General features: G+C 36.4%; 1 protein-coding gene and 1 long non-coding RNA gene across 2 annotated transcripts in view; both read left to right on the forward strand.

The window, feature by feature from the left end:
- Window positions 1–16,562, forward strand: part of LOC122788271 — a 179,171-nt gene that overhangs the window by 24,699 nt on the left and 137,910 nt on the right. The window contains exon 2 of the long non-coding RNA XR_006362625.1: window positions 9,448–9,611. This is a non-coding gene — a long non-coding RNA (uncharacterized LOC122788271). The remainder of the gene's footprint in view (window positions 1–9,447; window positions 9,612–16,562) is intronic.
- Window positions 5,539–8,057, forward strand: HOXB4 (homeobox B4). Its single transcript, XM_044055329.1, has 2 exons — window positions 5,539–6,141; window positions 6,842–8,057. Exons 1-2 carry the CDS (start codon window positions 5,721–5,723, stop codon window positions 7,162–7,164), a joined length of 744 nt encoding a protein of 247 aa, XP_043911264.1. The 5' UTR covers window positions 5,539–5,720; the 3' UTR covers window positions 7,165–8,057.

A 16,562-nucleotide genomic window follows, 5' to 3' on the forward strand; every position in this document is an offset into this window, starting at 1 on the left:
AATTTGCTATCACTATGTCTTGTCAGTAAAAAAGCTGGAATAAATCTCAAGTTATTTTTTACTCATTTTTCTTCACTTTCAGTTATTGGAACAAGTAAATAGTTAAGCATGGATTCTGAAAATGCAGTGTTGTTGTGTAAAATATTAGGGTGGGGCTGTGCATGGATTATTAAATATGCCTGCATCATTTTGTCAAAAACGACATGTTTGAAGTCACAAATGTAGTATTTCTTGATTTAGGCCTGGTTTTAATTCCTGTACAATGTTTATGTTGAAATGTCAAAGGTCTTCTCAAGTCTCAATTTTTGGAGTCTAGTGTATATGCTTTGTTCCCTATAATACAAACTGGGCCATGGAGTCAATTTAGACAAGGTTGCAAGGTATAAGGAACACCTTGATTACTAGTATACATGCATAGGTAAGGGGGGGGGGGGGCTCTTTCCATTATTGTGTATGTCGATTTCATTTTGTCAGTGCTCCAACGTTAACTTAAAAGATTCTAATGCTCACGATTTCTGATAACAAACCGCCATTTAAAGTCTGTATTGTGAACAGATGTCAGAAACCTGATTTTGCTATTTTGTAGCGAGAAATTCCTTACTATCATCTTCGTAGAACAAATATGTTTCTACAGGTTTCTAAAATATTACAACTTCTTAAATATTGGTGTTTTATCTTTTTTTTGTAATAACACTTTTTATGTTAATAACGGATCTTGTGTTATTTCGTTTTGACTTAACATAGTTGAGGTTGCTACCTAGCCTATGGCATCTCAGTTTTAAATGAACAAAACACCTATGATCTTGTTGTAGTATTTGACGTTGCAGTTATTATTATTAGAAGTAGTAGTAGTAATCATCTTTTATTATTATTATTATTATTATTATTATTATTTAGTAGTAAGTAGTAGTAGTATTCAATTATGTTAACTTCGCTGTTGTAAAGCTGTACATCAACCATCCATTTAGTTAAATGGGAGATGAAAAGGCTACATTTCTAGATAAGGGGCAACTTGTAAAGTTCACGGGGATTTTCAGTAAGTTGTTAGGTGCTAGGCTGGTGCAGTGTTGCAGCAATTGTACAGCGATGCAAACATTTGAGTAAGCTGTCTTGCCAATGTTAACAATAGCCAAAGTACAGTAAGCTAGTTATGTTTTGCTGCAATAGCAGAAATATTTCACACTATAGCAAGTGTAATGGATTTGCCAGCTACTGCTGAAGAGTTAATTCACTAAATTAGAAAATTAATAATTGTTTGGAGAATAATGAGACAAAGTGGCCTGAAATTTGAAAAGATGCCTTGGAGTCAGCAGAGCTGTTATAAATAAAATCATTGCCTAGCCATTTTTCTCCTGCGTAATGACTTGGGTAAAATGCAGGCAGCTATGAGAGCCTATTACCAAAACTGCAAGTGGGTGAGCCAGGGCGAGGGGTGAATCGCAGGTCAGCGCGTCTAACAAATATTAAAATGTTCGAGGGCCGCATGACACGCCTAGCTGTTTAACAAAGACGTCCAAAGCAACTTTGAGATTAATACGAAAACTTACGGGTTGAAAACAATAATACTTATAAGAACCAGTTACTTTAGTGGACCATATACGCTCAGAACAGCTTGCTTTCATTTAAGACGCTGTGTAGCTGTTGTACACCTCGTACTGGATCGAAATATAATGATTTATTTTATTTAAAAGATAACAGTAGATATTGCGCGTGGGTTGCTAATTTGGTTTTCCTCTTCTGGAAAGAACTTGGATTCGACCTTTTCTGCATTGTGTGAAGTGGATCTTTTACTCGAGTCCGTACAAAACAATGCTACACAGAGGTAGGAGTGTTACACTCTGTGGGATCACACGGAGGTCATGCAAGCCTCTGCAACCTGTGGCAACGAACGTCTGGGGGAAGCTGTGCACAACAAAGGAGGGCGGCAGCACCAGCACGGAGCAGTGTAGCCACCAGTTACTACATAGGTAGGGATAGGAGCCGTTAGCAGCGCGACAACAAGGTAAGATTGCATCCTTTTGTACAGCTACTGCCCAGAATGTGCAAACTGTACATTGGAAATGATGTGCACGTGTCGGTCCTGGCAGGTGCTGAGAGCATAGAGCACGTGCTGTGGGCCTCTAGGCTACGTGCGTTTGGAATCTAAAACTGTACAAACCGAGGAAAATTAAGCAATATTACTGCAGTAATTCAAAAATGCTACGATGCCACAGCTTCTTGTGAAAAGCATGCACTGTATATATGCATTGTACTGGCCTTGAGAGTGGGTAAAAGTGGGCTAGCTTGAAAGTCTTAAGTATCCATTGAAATCGCTAGCAAACTGGATACCAAAATACATACGGGTTTTAAAATCATTTAAGAAAGCAGATGTCCATTTAGCAGTAAATATAGCCCTTCCTCATCATCTACCTGACTTGAGTTGACACCTTTCAAAATAAGACTTGGGGTAAATGTAAGAGCTGCAGCCACTGCCACTTTTCACGCTTGGTATCATTTCGAATACCAAGGGAGTAGTGCCCAGCATAGTACAGATTCCCCATTTTTTGAATTGCCATTTAACTTATTGTTTATATGCGTTGAAGTAATGAAGTCTTCAGGGCTGTTTGGTTACTAATAGGCATAGCTTAAATGTTCTGATGTTACTACTAGGCATAGCTTAAATGTTCTAAAAGTGTAACACGAGGCACCAAAATGTCACTTGCCTGAATTAGCATTTTTATAGGACATGCAAAAGGAACATTATCTCTCTATCTCATTTTGACTTTGTGGTTATATTGAAACAAAAGGAGATTTCAAAAAGTCTTATGTTAGTATTAAGAAAAAAAGTTAAAATGTGCAACTTCCACACAGAGACATCTGCATGTTTTCCAAGCCTGGGTGCACATAAGGATACTTTCCCGACAGCAGGCTCATTTATGAAATACAATTAATTAGATACAGGTGCTAATATCAAAACCAGTGCACGCGGCAGGTCAGCTAAAATGCACTGCACAGCTTACTATCAAGGGGTCCATCTTGTGTTCATGGTAGTTAGTAATAAAATTGGTACACATACCTAATGCAGGGTCTGTCGCTTGCATATTTTATGTTGCTATGTTCCTCAAAGTCCGTCCTTCTTCTGTTCTTGTAGCAGATGCCCTAGGCAGAGCAACTCACGGGTATACCTTTGTTTGGAGGCAACACACTTAAGTTGTAGTTTTCCTTAGGTTGTTAAAATAGGCAGTATTTTTCTTAATGAATTTTTTTGCTAATACTCATGTCCTTCCACCAGCTCGGCTTGTTCTTTGAACTTTACTTAACAATTTATGACCTTACTGACAAAAGTCAAGAATTCTTTATTCTCTCTCTATCAGGATGTGAAAAGGTTAATGTTTTTAAAGCGTTTGAATATTTTATTGTTTTATACCACTTCATCGGAAGTGAAACGCCTTTGATCCCAGGCTGGGGTTGTAAACATAAATAGATGCATGCCATAAAACTGTGTTGCCATTACCCACTGTTAAACAACCGTTTTCTGTGAGAAATAAATTACTTTTAATTCAGAAAAGAGTAGGTAGCTGACAGCATTTTACTAAATACTATCTGAAACTTATGTGTGGAGGTGAGAGCCAATGAAGTAGTCATGTAGGCAGTTGTTGAACTCCCATCTAAAATACCCTTATTTCATCATTATCATTAGATGAATAATTAAATAGTACACAAAGAACTAAATTATTTTTTCTATTCCAGAAAATTAATAAGCTATATTTTGTTTAATATACATTACCCATAAAAAAGTAAAAAAAAAAAAAACAGAAATTTGACTGCGGAGAGCGACAGCATGCTGCTGCAGACTTATTTCCAGTTTTAAAATTTCAGATCATTAATATCGCCGATTGCTCAAATAAATATGTATGTGAGATGCACGATGTTGCTATATGATCAAGAAAACCTGTACACCAGCAAACTAACATGCAGGATTTTGATTGGAGATGAATGTGGAGAACATTGTAAAACTTTTTTTCATAAGTAAAAATAATTAAAAAATGGAATTGTAATTCCAGCTGTGGTGTGTTAGCATCAGTTAACTGTTGTTTTACTGGGCATTGCTCCATTTATTTCGGTTACCTGAGTTTTATTTCAGCAAGGGCTGCAATATTCATATGCAGTTACATTGTATAAATGGGTTTACATGGTGCATATTAAATAAACATTTGTCAAGCCGAAGATCTTTTCTCAGTTAAGGGTACTAGAGCTGTCTTCTATATATACCCTGTAGATCCGAATTTGTGTGAACAGTTCTGGGGTCACAAATTCGTATCTAGGGGAGTATTTAGTTGACTCAAACACTACAGTGATGCACCAAGAAGAAAGAAGATGGAACATGGCAACACCTTATATAAAACAAAAGAATTTTCTCTGTAAAGCCTGCGTTTTGGGAATTTATAGAAAGGATTGAAATACTTGTTGTAATGTGCTAAACCTGATGTTTTAGGTTAAATCCCTTTTAAGAATTCGTACACTCTTGTATTTATTTATGTCTTCGGGTTAACTCTTGGAACTTATCAGTAATATATATTAAAGTCATCAAGTTTTCGTTTGTATTTAAATTAAGCATGTCTAATGCAGTCAGCTTTTTTCAGGAAAAGATGCAGTGCTGTTAGCATATAAATGATAGCACGTGTGTAATTTGTTCATATTTGCTCGCAATCCTTTTTATTAGCCGGTTGCTTTGTAAATTTCAGACAATGTTTCACATATTGGTGTCAGTAACACGAACGCACAACATAACATATATAGTTCAGAATTGTGCGCATCAGCCATCCATAAAAGTTGCTTTGTAAATTCCAGCCAATGCCTCGTATCATCTGATCATTTGGTAGATGTAAACCAAAGATTGTCGTACCTTAGCTGTTTTCTAGACAGATAGTATTAATTTATATGTTAGTTCAGTCGATCCAAGGCACATTTCCTATTCAGGCTTTCGTTCTCATTTGCAGGGTTTTAGCCATTAAAGTGAGTGGGCGCCGTTATTTCAGATTTAGTTTAGTTTTATTTATGGGGAAGGGGGGCAGGTGTAAAATACTAATACTACCAATAATAATCATACTGTTAAAGAGCGACAGGTTTCTAACGCATCTTAATTATGTGAGCTTTATCAAGTAGTGTGTGTGTGTGTGTGTGTGTGTGTGTGTGTGTGTGTGTGTGTGTGTGTGTGTGTGTGTGTGTGTGTGTGTGTGTGTGTGTGTGTGTGTGTGTGTGTGTGTGTGTGTGTGCAGACAATTAAATTTATGGTTAACTCAAAAGGGATGGGATGGATTTTTTTTTTTTATTTTAATGCATTCACTCATTAATACTTCATTGTTTATGCGTTTAAATTAGATTTTTTTTATAATTTCAAGAGGTTTATTATTATTGTTTATTGAATTTATTGTTCTCATACTGTTTTTCTTTAATTTGTATACTATATAATTATTTGTTTAATAAACATATAGATTACTCCTATTACAACACAATAATTATTAGCGTTCTTGTGAGTAACGATTTGGGTTAGGGAATATTCAATTTAAATCCCATTTCCTTATCCGGGAATCATCAGAAACCTTGCTATTGGCTATCCCGGTCACATGGATTTCTAACTTTGTTCACTTGACAGTAAGTAGGAGGGTTTTACGAAACAGGAAAACGAGTAAAGGATAGGAATAAATTTAGTATATTTTGTGAGCAATTCAAAGAAATTAATGGCCATGAGTTCTTTTTTGATCAACTCCAACTATGTGGACCCCAAGTTTCCGCCTTGCGAAGAATATTCTCAGAATGATTACCTTCCCAGCCACTCTCCAGAGTACTATAGCAGTCAAAGACGAGAGTCAGGCTTCCAACATGAGGCGATGTACCAGCGGTCAGCCTGCAACGAACAGATCTACTCCTCCTGCCAGGGCGCTGGACACCAGCCGCCAATTCTGTCACCTCGGGGTCATGTTCATCCACACGCCGGACTCGGGAGGAATCTACCCGAACAGAGTAGTCAATGTGAGTCGGCTAGTCCTAGCCCACCGCCCTCCTGTAGCCAAAAGTCAATGACCCAAAGCACTTCTCCTAGCTCTTCCTGCAAAGAACCAATAGTTTACCCTTGGATGAAAAAAGTCCATGTAAACACTGGTAAGTGAACTAAGGCGTTCAGCTTTATACTGCCTCACACCTTAAAGACTTGTAAAAACCTACTGCACCCATTATAAAATCGCCATTCCTTAGATTTACGATCGCCAGTTTGCAGGGCAGTATAATTACATCCTCCATAAATTTTTATTGCAGTACTTGGCTAAGTGTCTTTGAAGTCCCTGCAATCTCGCTTCTCGGATTTCTTGCAGGGTTTGAGTTTTATGGCTGTGATAGACCATAAGTTCCGTTTTATGTCTTAGAGCTTTTGCATGTAAGTGTCTCACTATGTAAACTTTTGTAAATTTTCTCACTTTTCATTGTTTAGGAAGGTGTTAAACTGTAATAGAATCAGAACTGCAATGTGTGTTTCTGCAGAACAGGAAACTATAATTTGTGCATTTTTCTACACAACGTTAAAGTATGGCGTGTACATTTGTGAGTAATTTTAAAAATAACATAGCTGCAAGTTACTTTATGAATAGTGTTAATTAATATATGGATCTCTAGGCATGTCTTGTTTAAAGCACATGGGTTGTGAATTACTTTATGTGCTACACAACTAAAGTTTGTACGTCTCCTTTCCATAATAGAGCCACATTTTTATTACTCTCTGAAACTTTAATCGGTTTTGCAAAACTTATGCTGACCCTTTGAGGGCTCACGAGTAACATGCTGTATTTTTTTTTTCACATTTGTTCAGTAAACCTGAATTATACAGGAGGTGAGCCGAAGCGGTGCCGTACTGCATATACCAGACAGCAAGTGTTAGAGTTGGAGAAGGAGTTTCATTATAATCGGTATCTAACCCGGAGGCGCAGAGTTGAAATCGCTCACTCTCTCTGTCTCTCTGAGCGCCAGATCAAAATATGGTTCCAGAACAGGAGAATGAAATGGAAGAAGGACCACAAACTCCCCAACACAAAGATACGGTCTAATCCTTCATCCACTTCTAATTCGGCTGGTAATCATTTGTTACAAGGGTGCGCCCAGAACCATTCCAGCGCACCATCAACCAACCTATAGCTGTTTTTAACCAAGTATTTTACACTAAGAACTGTTCCCCAAGACTAAACAAAGGGGTCTTTTATTTATAAAAGGGAGAATATTCAGCTAAAGGACGCATTTGTTGTTTCACTCTTCCATTTAAACGAGAATGTGGAGTGCTTTTATATTTGGCAAAGATGGATCCATGTTTCATCTTTAATCACGCCAAACTCTGCCCCATTTGTCATGTTTACTCTTCGGTACAAAGGATGAACCTTATGTCTGCCATTACCTCGACAGCCAACGCTCACTTTAATAAATGAGCTTCCATTTCTTCACTGCGAACTGTTTTTCCCGCTATCACTCATGAAAATACAAATATAAAACTGATAAAATGTATAACATGTAACAAGTAATAGCAAAACGAAACATAAACTCCAGTGAGTTTGACCTGTCTGCTAGGATGATTTATGTATGTTATTCATTTTTTATGGACCTGGATGTATTACTTTTGTAAAGGAGTGGGGTACAAAAACCGAAAAGCTGATAGCAATTAAAAAGGAATTAATGAGAATGGAATACAGTAATACCCCCCATGATTCTATACCAAAGCTGTAGTTGCCTCCAAGCGTTCTTTGTTTTTGGTTTAGTACAGTAATTGCAAAACAGTAGCTGGGTGTAGTTTGCATATGCAGACAGTGTATAAACCCGATATATTTCTGTACTGAATTAATAAGACATGGCACATGTAAGCAAACATACCCACTTCTTCTGCATTTAGGCATCCAAGCTCATGTGCCAGCAGTTACTGTGCCAAGGACAGGTATAGCTTGTTTTAGCTTGTAGTTTGGTAAGTAAGTTATATGTTCTCGTGAAAGACCATCGTGTCATTTGTGCATAGTGAACACAGTAATAAATGTTTTTCTGACTAGAACTTTTGGTGGTTTGGGTTGTAACTTCAACTTTTCGTGTGGAAAAAGGATCTTAAAAGACATTGTGCTGCATCCAATACCGTATTTCAGTATAACTGTTTATATTTGATATGCATAAGCTCTAAGTGTGCAAATTACATACATATGAAATCAGGTCTCAACAAGTTTCAGTTAATTGTGCATTCAGTAGACAAAGTAATTCATTTCATAATCGTGGCTTCTAGGGAATTCATAGTTTTACTTTAAAGTTCTTTATTGCATTCGAGAGCATGATTCTCACCCAGATGTTTCTCGGTGATTGTGGATTTTGTGTGTGTTTTTATAACACAAAGGGAATAGCCACTGCAATAGCTCAAACTCTGACAACCAAATAGATAATCAAGAAGACAAATGACTTCTTTTGTGAAGCTTAGCTCCCGTATTAATTTTCATTTGGTTTCTTATAGCCACTATTGAAAATGCAGCCATGACCAAAATATACGAGTTATGGATTTTAGCTGCAGAAAATCTGAAAAAGAACTGCATCCATACAAAAGATCATGTAATTTGAATATATAGATTAATAGCCTGACAGTGTGCGTGTGTGTGTGTGTGTGTGTGTGTGTGTGTGTGTGTGTGTGTGTGTGTGTGTGTGTGTGTGTGTGTGTGTGCGTGTGTGTGTGTGTTGGGCAAACTCTATGAAATCGAGAAATGCATTCTATTTTTAATTTACTTTTGTGGATCATGAGTTCTTTCAGTTTTTTTTTTTTGAGAGGGGTGTGTATACTGCAAACTGCAAATCTTTGCGATTTCATTTAATTCATTCATTAATTTATTTTCCACTTGTAAACTGGAGATTTATGAGATTTTGTCTGTCTTTGTGTAAAATAAACTGTCATACGGGAAAAGGAAATATGGAGCATTTTGGTCGCCTCTAAGATTTAGTCGGTTGCATGTGATGTATTTGTTTATTTTCAATTTAGTCTGAAACAACAAAGCAGTGAAGCCCGTATGATATCTTACTGATATATTTTGCTGGCCATACACATTTTGTCTTATTTCCTGAAAAAAAAGATAGTTTATTTATTACTATCTTCTTGTGTGATGATTTATTTATCGTATGCTGTTTTGATAGGTACCGTCATACTGCTTAAAAATCTAGTAGTGTAACTACAAAACGCTTTCCTCCTAAATCTTTACAGAGTATTCATAATGAAATCTGTTACCCTACATCGAAACCAATGCTGGTGCAAAGAAAAGTCCTAATAGAAGATAAAAAGCCTTCTATACAACATAAAGTTCACAGGCATTATTTGTAGACAGAGGAAAGAAAAATGTGAGAATTATACAGAAAACCATTAATCACTCATTCCTTTTCTTTAAATACTTCTCTTCCATTGTTATTCAACAGCAAATCTGAGCAGAGCAGCGCTGGGAAAGTGTTACATCTCCTTTGCGATCTACAGAAAATGATCTACTTTCAAGGTTTACATTCGCTGCTGGTTTGTACAGAAAAATACAAAAAAATGAAGACAGTCCAGAGTCCGTTCGAAAGTAGACCCGAATTCAAACAAGGTAACTCTAGCATGTATGTGTCTGTCCTTGATTTTGCACTCTGCCACAATGCACAAAATCAAGTAATTTCAGAAATCCGCAAGAATATGGCATGTGTAATATATGGATTTAAAGACCGCAGTTGTGAACCCAATATTTAAAATGTTAGCCTTTGTTGTTGGTAATTATAGATGTATAGACATGGAAAAACAAAATAAATGAACTTAAACTGGTGCGCAGACCCACCTTTCAATGCAGGCACATTTTACTATAATAAATTGAAAAACAGCAAACGTAGTGAATTAAAAAAATCTCGATGATTATATGACACAGTTAAAGGCAGACAGAATGTTCCAGAGAGACAGAGGAGTCTAGTGTGTTAACAGTTTTGATAATGCTCTTATGTGACGACACAAAACTCTCATCTTGAAGAAACACAGCTGTGTCTATCTGCAGATATCAATATCTCATTATATTTTATGCATTCAGAAAAGAAATGTGTAGTTCCATCATCAATTCTGTTACTCACACCGAGAGAGGCCTATTGCTAGGCATTGCAACAAAACACTAAATGCAAAATTACTGAACTAAACCTGCACAAGCACAACACAATTCCCTTCGAAGCCAATTTATTTGTAGACCCACCTGCAGTAAGAAGTCATATTTTGTACAAACAGATTGTAGGAAAAAGAAAGAAAGGTCATGCACACAAAGGCATTGTTCCCATTGAGCAGACTTCAGTTGCTAACAATTCGCATATTTTTTATTTATCTATTTAAGTATTTGTACAAGCATAGATTTTGTTGTTGTTGTTGTTGTTGGTGCTGCTGGATCACACAGGTTTGCAGTAGAAACTAGACTGAAAAATAAACCGAATGCTGTCTTGTTCATGAAGGCTGAGACAGACTTTAAGTCATAAGGACAACTTAGTTAGGGACAGCAGTGTGTACAATACACATCCAGCGCTCAGGCTTGTGGTTTCCGAGATGGACAGGGACTTCAGTATACTAATAATGTAACAAAATAATCTTAGCTCAGAAGTCTGAGACGAATGCATATTTGTTCACTTCTGCATCCCTTAGAGAGCGAAAAAGTATTTTTTATATATTTAAGATTTTCTCAGTATCATGTGGTTTTCCCGCAGTGTTGTTGCTCTTTTCCTCTGTACTTTTGTTCATTTAATACAGTTGAGGAAAAGAAAACAATGTGATTTTTGGATGACCACAACTGCCCTGACGTGATTAATATAGCTGTTGCTGAAACAGAAGTCGAAAACAAAGTTTACTACAAACGATCTGCAACAGTGTAACATTTGCAGTGGGCTGGCTTTAAAGAGTTCATCCAGAGGACAAGTTTTCTAACCGATTACCTCAGTTTTTTTAGCCACAGACTGGCCTCTGGAACCCTTGACCTTTTTTGAACTGGACACTGCACTTTGAAAATTTTCAGTGTGTCTCTTTCCTCCTACACAACAATCTTAGGGTTTTTTCTTTGTATCCCTTTTTACAAACGTTATATTATTATTATTATTATTATTATTATTATTATTATTATTATTATTATTATTATTACTATAAATTTATTTACTCTGCATGGGTCTATAAAGAAATGGGTTTCAAAGGTAGTGGAGTTGTGCTTGTGGTACCTAACTCAGTGTTTTTGCATTTAGTGTCAGTTGTAGCACAATGCCTAGCTGTAGGCCTCCTTCAGTGATAAATAGTAGCAGTGCTATTACAGATCTGGCTGTCTCTAGCAACACTGGTTTATCCCTGTGGGCGTTCTCATCCTGTAAATCTGCATTTAAATATGAAAACAGACATCATGACTTCTTCCTCTAACTTTTGACCACTTTGTTATGTGTAGCATTTATCTTTGAAGTAATGACTTCTGCTAGGCCTGCTTGTTGGGAACATCAAATCATTTACTATATAAATTATTATTAGGTAGCAGACACGTTTCATATGTGTTCTGAAATGTCTTTAATTGTGTCTTGAAAAAAAAAGAGCTTTTATAAAGGAACTTTTTTCATTAGATGCATTTAAATCTACATTTTGTTTATTTGTTTGCTATATAGACCATGTCTTCACACAAGCCTTACTATAATAACATTTTTGTTAGAGGCATTTAAGTATTTATTTTTGTTTGTTTTCTATAGTCATATTCATAAAAGGGCACAGCAAACACACATGCCTAAACCAGATGCTAGACTAACAGAAATCCAATGTCATTATTTACTTCTCTGAAGCAGTTAGCTTTTACCTAACAGAAGGATGGCGATGCATCTGTTTCAAATTTAATGACATAATAAAACAACACGCAGTGGATCATAGTGTGACTGACTAAGGACTCCGTATTACCAGCTAACTTGTCTTCAGTTAAGCATTGCAGACAACTATGTCTGTCAAAGCTTTTTTTCTTGCTTGTAGTCAAGTATACATAACAAGACAAATGAATGATCCTTTAACATCTTAATATCTCAGAGATATTAATAAGTGGGAAACAACCAAAACTCCGTTAGCTGGTTATTCTGAAGTGTGTTAAGCTTTTATGGAATATTGTTTTCTGGTTGGTGTTTATGACAAGTCTGCCACACAACAAAAGAAGCATATGAATTTATTTAACGTATCACTTAGGAAGCCACATCCTTATAAAGTAAAAGCTGTGTTAACACATGCAATCATGGAGTATACAGTTTTTTTTTCATTTATTTACAAGACTGTCATGGGAAACAGTCATATACATGTCTGTCCATGTTTGAAGCAAATTTTACGTGCGCCTTAGTACAATCTGTAATCGTTTGCTCCCAGGTGTGTCAGCTTTAGTTTATTTAAAGTTAGCCACCGGCACAGAAATAAGAACTCTAGATTCCATTTAATAACATCGGTGTGTAGTTTAGTTTCTAAATAAAGGTCCCGCATTACATAACCCCTTTTGTGTTTATGTAACTCATTGTTTGTTCATTGTTAGGACAGCCTAGATGTTACTGTCGAGATTAGGTTGCTAAATCCCATACACCAAAATCTTATAATCATCTGATATTCTTTTTTATTATTTATTTAACGAAGTACATAAATTAAACAGCAAATAAATAAACTAGCACATGTAAATTCTAAGCACTGACAGATCACTGGCAAGCAGTGAGACTGACACTCTATTCAATTCTGGACCCAAACAATACCACAAATGCTCGACTTAATTTTGTAAGTAATGTAAATGTAACAAGTCGACTTTAGTACCTATTTTAGAAATGTTTTGCTGCTGTTTGTTCCCTACTCTGTCACTTCAAAAAGGCACTGAAGTGAGGACGTGGTAACGTTTTCTCATTGCGATGACATTCAGTGAAAGATTTACAGCCCCAATAAAACTGGCATTCATTCCTAAGGCATTACGCCCTGCTCCTTTGTTATATCTGAATTTGAAGCCTGTGTGAGCCTTTAATGCTTACATGCCTTACCAGAAGCAACATTAATTCCGTTAAAGTACTTAGAATAATATGCACCGATTTCTACACTTCATTTTGGCATCAAAGCCACTAAATGTATATATAGTAATAATGCGTTATATATATTTAACTTGAGTATGCGGACTTGCAATGCATTATAGAAATACAACAAATGTGCATTAGAAATGTGATGCAAAGAGGTTCAGTAAAATTATCAGCAGACTTTTTACCCCTGAACTCAAACTGCATGTTGCCATTACACCTTACTTATGTTCTGTGATGATTGCTGTCAGAATTGTTTATTTCGCGATGATATAATATGCTTTCTTTCCGCTTGTTTGTGCATGTTTCATGCATGTATATTTCTGTCTGTCTTTTGTCTGTTTATAGATTGGTCTGTCTGTCTGTCGTCTGTCTATCTGTCAAAGTGTATGGAAAGCGTTCTGTACTTGAATTACGGCCATGCTCATTTTTCTTGCAACCTTAATTAGAATAATCTCCTGTATTTAACGCAACATATTTTTGCTTGCAAGCAGTGCCACCCTTTGATGTAAGAATACGACAAATAACGATTTTTACAGTTACATTTTGGGGAATTTTTAATGAGGCTTATTTTAAACTGAGACATTTTATTGCAATTTGAGTGGCATCTCTTAAGACTACATTCTAGTTCATTAGGGGAGTTATTTTTTATCTTATCACTATTTATGAAGACACTGAAAAACTAATATAAACGCGCAATTACTTTTTAATTAAACGAATGTTTTGAAAAAAAAAAAAACATATCTTTCTCTATTTCTCTCCCTTGCTTGCAGTCCTGCCATGGCTTACCGTTATACAAAAACTGTTTTATTTGGGCCCCCAGGTACATAATCGCTTCAAGAATTCAGGTTTTAAGCTTTAATCCTACAATCCTAGGATTTCTACATGAGCGTGTCTCTTAAAAAATGGATATTGGCAGAATTAAAAGTTTTTCCGGTGAAATGCTATGGGTTTGATAGGACACCCAACTAAAGCCAATGGTTTAGGTTAGGTCTTCCAACAATAGGTGATGTGATGTTCTCCCTCTGATATTAAGCTTCCCATAAAGCGTTGTGTGTATGTAAAAACAAATATACATTATGCCTGTGTGTCTGTAATATGTGAAGACAAAATGCAAGCATTCTATGAGAATAATCCTTTACAGCAAGCTCCCATTTATTGAAATGGAGACCCAATAGTATTAGCAGTAACCCCGGAGACATCTGTAATACTTTAGAATATGAGCACCCTACGTGATTAATTATGGCACAAAATTATAAACACGGGTGTTGTTAAAATGGTGTTGCTCCAACATTTAGTGTGCGTGTATATATATATATATATATATATATATATATATACACACACACACACACACACACACACACATTCGCGTTTGTATAGGTTTCGTTGCATCCAGTGCCACACTTTTGACTTTACACTACTTACCTGTTCATCCTAATTCATAAAACAAAAACAGGAAAAATACGTTTATAGCATATTTAAGAAAAGAGAAGACAATGTTCGTGTAGAAGGTCATAGTGGTCCTTGGAGTATGAAACTGAGAGACCCCTTCCCCCTCCTGGTCACGTGATTCATTAAATAATTAATGCAGAGGTTGCAGAATAGATATGTATTCGTCAGGAAAATCGCAGACATGGTCTCCTTCTGTCTGACGTGAAATTCAACTGTCCTTTAAAAAACAAGCTTATACCAGAGAAAAAAGAGAGAGAGATAGAGAAAGTGAGAGAGAGACTGCAATAAAACAATTTTGGAGGCAGAGCCTGTCCGTGGTCTGGAATATTGTAAGTAACAGGGCTTCCCACAATCTGTTTGTATGTCCATGAAAAAATATTGTGCTTTTTGTATTATTATCGTAAACTGTGTCAACGAGCCATCGTTATTTCTGATCATTTGTTGTATTTGTGCGTGTGTTTGTGTGCCTGTTTATTTCCTTCTCAATATTGTAGAAGTGTTTTGTAGGAATGTACTGACTTCCTGATTCCACAATCTCTTCTTGATTTATTGCAATAAGCGTGTCAGCGACAGTGTGGCTGCCATTGTGTGTGTTTGTGAGAGGGTTGTGTTGTTTATGGTGGTGTCTATGATAAATCATTTCCCCGTGAAAATGATGTGCAAGTGATGATATTCTGGAATGAGGAAGAACTTCTTCTGGTTGTCTTCTCTTTCCTCTCCCTGGAGTTGATTGTTTCAGACCATTTACAGTAATAGATCAGCCACTAATATGAAAGCTGTATAGCTGGGGGTCTTAAATTACAGCATCTGTGATGATCAATTATGGAAGATTTGTATAAATTTAACAAAAGGGGAAGTCTCATTAGGCATATAAACACTGTTACAGAGAAATACTTTGTGTGAAAATTATAGCCACGAGTGTTTTATTGCAGGGTTCTTCATTTGTTTTTATACAATTTCTTTTCTCCTTCTTACAAAACGCGTACTGCTTTCTAACCCCAGCAAAATAATCTTTATTGATTCCTGTCGAAATCTGGAAGTCGACCGAGCAATTGAAGTTTAACTTGTTTGTCTAGGTTTGTAATATAAACATTTGAAGCCCTTTTTGTCATGCTCCTCTATTCAGTAGGTTGGTGCTGCGTTATGGTTCACCTTGCTGTTGTTTTTTTTTTTTTTTTGGTGTACACCTTAAAAGAGAGACAGGGGCACTGCTTTTAGTCTTTTCAACTGTGTGCAAAGTGGGGTGCTGAATCTGGCTTCAATATTATATGTGTATCGCAATAAAGAGAGGTATTTACAAAGGGTGAGTTGTTTCCACAACTTAACGTACTGTCAGGGCACATCATTTCAAGTAAAAAGACCCAGTAGGCTTACCCTATGATGCATTTATCCATGCCCAGTTTCTGCCTTCTCAAAAAGCACTTACTAAGATTGAATTTCCCATGTAAAGATGCTGCGAGTTTAGTAAGGTTTGCATACATTTTTCTCCAGACTAAATTCTTTCGCAGGGTTACTACATACTATATAAAGAGACTTGAGCATTTAAATATAATTAAAAAAAATAATTATTTGCTCTGTCGTTTGAGGTCGTTATGCTTATTATATAAAACGACTTTAAGATGTGTCCCTGCCATAATGCCTTGGACAGCACAATACAATAGGCTTGCTGTTCCTCTGTCCACTTCTACCCATTGTATGAATTCCGCTGTGTTAGCGCCGGTTATTATTTATAGATGCATTTGTAGAAACCAGAAATTAAATGCAGTTGCTACTCCCTAAACCGTATAGCTTTGCTTAAGTAAGATCTTAATCTCCAAAATTAAAATAATATGCCCTAAAATAAGTTAAATACCACTCAGTATCTGGCCTCTGAAGGCTGTTGTCGGTTACATAGCGGTTGTGAATAGAACATGTCATTGTTCCCTTGTGCTCTTTTATTCACTTTGGTTAAAATTACACTAGCCAAAAGTTTAATAGGCTGTTCAGATGGTGATCCCATGCTCTCTCCCCGACATTGTATTGCAAAGGTAGAA

The sequence above is a fragment of the Protopterus annectens genome, chromosome 13.part0 (assembly GCF_019279795.1).
Source record: "Protopterus annectens isolate FY-2018-M chromosome 13.part0, PAN1.0, whole genome shotgun sequence".
In the NCBI taxonomy this organism is placed as follows: Eukaryota; Metazoa; Chordata; order Ceratodontiformes; family Protopteridae; genus Protopterus; species Protopterus annectens.

Bases quoted from the DNA above. Each gene is read 5' to 3' on its own strand.
- HOXB4 (XM_044055329.1), top strand. From the start codon at position 5,721: ATGGCCATGAGTTCTTTTTTGATCAACTCCAACTATGTGGACCCCAAG. The intron at 6,142-6,841 runs GTAAGTGAACTA...ACATTTGTTCAG, and splicing joins AAAAGTCCATGTAAACACTG to TAAACCTGAATTATACAGGA.